The sequence below is a fragment of the Zerene cesonia genome, chromosome 29 (assembly GCF_012273895.1).
Source record: "Zerene cesonia ecotype Mississippi chromosome 29, Zerene_cesonia_1.1, whole genome shotgun sequence".
Classification (NCBI taxonomy): Eukaryota; Metazoa; Arthropoda; class Insecta; order Lepidoptera; family Pieridae; genus Zerene; species Zerene cesonia.
This window is the reverse complement of record NC_052130.1, coordinates 1,756,171-1,759,451: the sequence shown is the minus strand read 5'-3', so window position 1 is coordinate 1,759,451 and position 3,281 is coordinate 1,756,171. Positions and strand designations below refer to the sequence as shown.

The 3,281-nt window shown below is 43.0% G+C and overlaps 1 protein-coding gene across 1 annotated transcript in view; it reads right to left on the bottom strand.

The window, feature by feature from the left end:
* Nucleotides 1-3,281, bottom strand: part of LOC119837993 (attractin-like protein 1) — a 26,200-nt gene that overhangs the window by 5,645 nt on the left and 17,274 nt on the right. The window contains exons 21-24 of the mRNA XM_038363804.1: nt 2,699-2,996; nt 1,855-2,065; nt 1,108-1,213; nt 40-208 (exon numbers count right to left, since the gene is read on the bottom strand). Coding sequence (XP_038219732.1) covers nt 40-208; nt 1,108-1,213; nt 1,855-2,065; nt 2,699-2,996 — 784 coding nt within the window. The remainder of the gene's footprint in view (nt 1-39; nt 209-1,107; nt 1,214-1,854; nt 2,066-2,698; nt 2,997-3,281) is intronic.

Genomic DNA, 3,281 nt, shown 5'->3' with positions numbered 1-3,281 from the left:
GGAAGGTATCAAAAGAGGTTATAGCGGCGCGTGACGTACCGGTCCCGCTCGTGGTGGCCGAGCGTGACGAGCGCGGAGGCGACCGCGAGCCCGCCCAGCGGCGGCGCGCGGCCCGTGCCGCCCGTGGGCAGCCGCACCAGCAGCGACAGCACGGCCGCGCGGCCCCAGCGGCACGGCTCCAGCGCCACCGGCGCGGGCACGCCGCCGCCTGCGCAAGCGCACACGTTATCACACATGTATTTATAACATGATTACATTTATGGTTTGAATGTAATATAAATACTAATATACATAATTTGAATGTATCATTAATAAATGAAAAGTCGTACTCATGGGTTGCCTGGTAGAAATGGCTTAGTAGCGATAAGATCGCCTTTTTGGCTCTGTATCATATTGTTTGTTTGTTCTTTTTATTACACACACAAAGACAGTAAATGACGAACTAGCCCGTTAAATAATTATTAATTTCTATAAAAAGATAATACGTCCATGGGGTGCTAAGCCGAATTCTATAATGGCACTAAATGAAAAAAAAAACACATCAATCGTTTTTAAATCCCCAAAGGTGACTGTCAAAGCAAAAAAAAAAAACTATTGAATTGAGGACCCCTGAACAATGTAGCTTTCCGCCACTGATAGACTTATCAAGATCGGCTTAAAGCGGTAATAATATATTGAGGCCATCGCCATCAAATCGACATTGTTTTTCAAATGAATTGTAAAATCTTTCCCTTCACATTGACTTTACATATCTTGAATACATCATTTAATTTTTATTTCTTTTACTTGTATACAACAGGAACATAACAAATAAAAATATATTATGTCATATATATTCATACTTCACAATAATATTATAAATGTTAGTTTGTTTTGATGTTTGTCCGTCAATCACTCTGTAACTACTGAACGGATTTTGATGAAATTTGGTATACAGACATGGTATGAGCTGATTTGGGTGATAAGATATTTTTCATCCCAAATAAATGCTCCCTTGGGATAAAAAAGTTACTAGTAACTAGACGTTCGTATTTAATAAATTAAAGTCCCATTGAACTTTAGGTTTTTTGAAAACTTTGGTCCTTCGAGACGGCAAGCAATACTCACCAGCTCCCCCCCTCTCGAGCTCGACACACACTTGGCTGAACGGCCGCGAGGCCATTTGTTCCATTTCAACAAACAACCGCTGCCTTCTTCTGTACAAGTCGTATTTCTGAAAATAACAAAGAATAAGGTAGAAAAATGGATCCATGGAATGTATTACAATCAACTGCTGTAATATTGCATGTATTTGTTAGTATATTACACGCTACAGCATTTATCTGTTTGAATATATACCAAAAAATAAGACAGAACCACCGTAAAATAAGTTAAAAAAAATGCACATCGACCAATACAACTAATATAAATTGTTTTACATGGATACGAGTATATACCCGTATTGTTTTTTTTTTATCCCTTATTTACCTAAAATGAAAAAAAGCTACAACATAATATAAAAACAGTGGCTCATTGATGAGGAGTTCATACTTAAATAGTATGGAGGGCGTTTGAGGCCAGGCGAGATAAACTTATTTTTCTGTTTATCTGCGCATTATCCCACAACATTGCTCGAAACGGGAAGAAAAACATCGTGAGACGGACAAGAACCAAAACCACGATGTGTGACATCTACCAATCCACTCTTGGCCAACATGGTGGATTATGGCCGAAACCCCTTCTAGGAGGCCTGTGTCCCAGCAGTGGAACCAAATACGGGCCAACCACAACCGCTTAATCTATGACGGCCCCACCTACCTGCTTAATCTACGATGGCCCCCACCCACACGTTGAATCTAGGATGGCCCCACCCACCTGCTTAATCTTCCACAGCGCAGCAGCCACCAGCAGCAGCAGCAGGAAGCACGACGAGAACGTGATGAAGAACTGCTGCAGATTCAGCTTGGGGTACTGCGAGAACGAGATCTGTATCCACAGCGGCGGCCGGAAGTCGTACACGTACACGAAGAAAGTGGTCAGCGTCACGTTGTCCTCGACGCCGAACGCGTGCTCCGACTTCGCGAACCTGTATTGGAACGGCCTTGGGACTGATTATTTTTTGCCGTGAACGCGGGTCGGCGCTGTTAAGGGACATTTTTTTGTACAGCAGGGACATTTCCTTAAGGACGCAGGATTAGGGATGTTGGGATATGTGTAAACTCAAAATTGAAAACGTCTTTATTCAATTAGACTTCTTAGTCTAATTTAATAAATACGTCTATAAGAACTGAAACACTTTTGAATCATGATAACAGGGTTTGTATATTTACCACCGGTTCGGAAATGTCGCGCGATATATGCGTATTCTACGCGGGCGAAGCCGCGGGCGAAAAGCTAGTATTATATATAGCAATGCGTTCAGAAAACGCAGACACATCAATCGTCTTAGAAGAAAATTTAATGTCAGTACTTAAATATACCCACCCGATGGAAAAGACTACAGTTATGTGTGTGCGTTACATAATGTGACAGTGATATCACGTGGTGTATGTGTGTATGTTCACACACGCTTACTTTCGTTGTAAGCTGGGGCATAAGTGCAACAGTGTAATCAATCTCAACGTATATGCGTTTGCGAGGTGCCCTTTATGTAGTACGTGTTTGCGCGTGTGCGTGTGCGTGTCCGCGCGCATGTGCGTATGCGTGTGTGCGCACTCACTTGTATCTGAAGTTGGTGCAGTTGACGTCGCTGAAGAGCGTCCGCTCGGCGGGGTCGGCGCGCGTGCGCACGGTGAGGTTCATGCGCGCGTGCGCGGAGCACGTGATGCTGAAGTCCGCGTCCACGTCCGGCTTCACGGGCGCGTTCCGGAAGTTGATCGCGGACAGGTGCCGGTCCTCCTTCTTGGACAGGTTGAACGTGAACTGGTAGTCGACGGCCAGGTCGTCTGCCGGTGGCGAATACATTCGTTTATTTATTCCTGTGCACTTTATTATGGTGTTTGTATTTATGTCAGATGAAAATTAGTATCCGATAGCACATCACACATAAAACTCATCTTCTTTTAATTCTATTTTTGTGTTTCTTTCTTTTATCTATAGTTAACAAAAATAGGGAAACAAGATAAATCGATGTGTTATTAAAAGTGACCTAATATTGACAGAACTATGCAATATTGTACACGCGGTATAAATGGTAGGTACCAGCTCTCAAACAAAAACAGAATCATCAAAATCGTTCCACCCAGTTTAAAGTTCTGATTTGACAAACGCAAAATCCTTCCTTTCGAGTAGTTCGATAACAT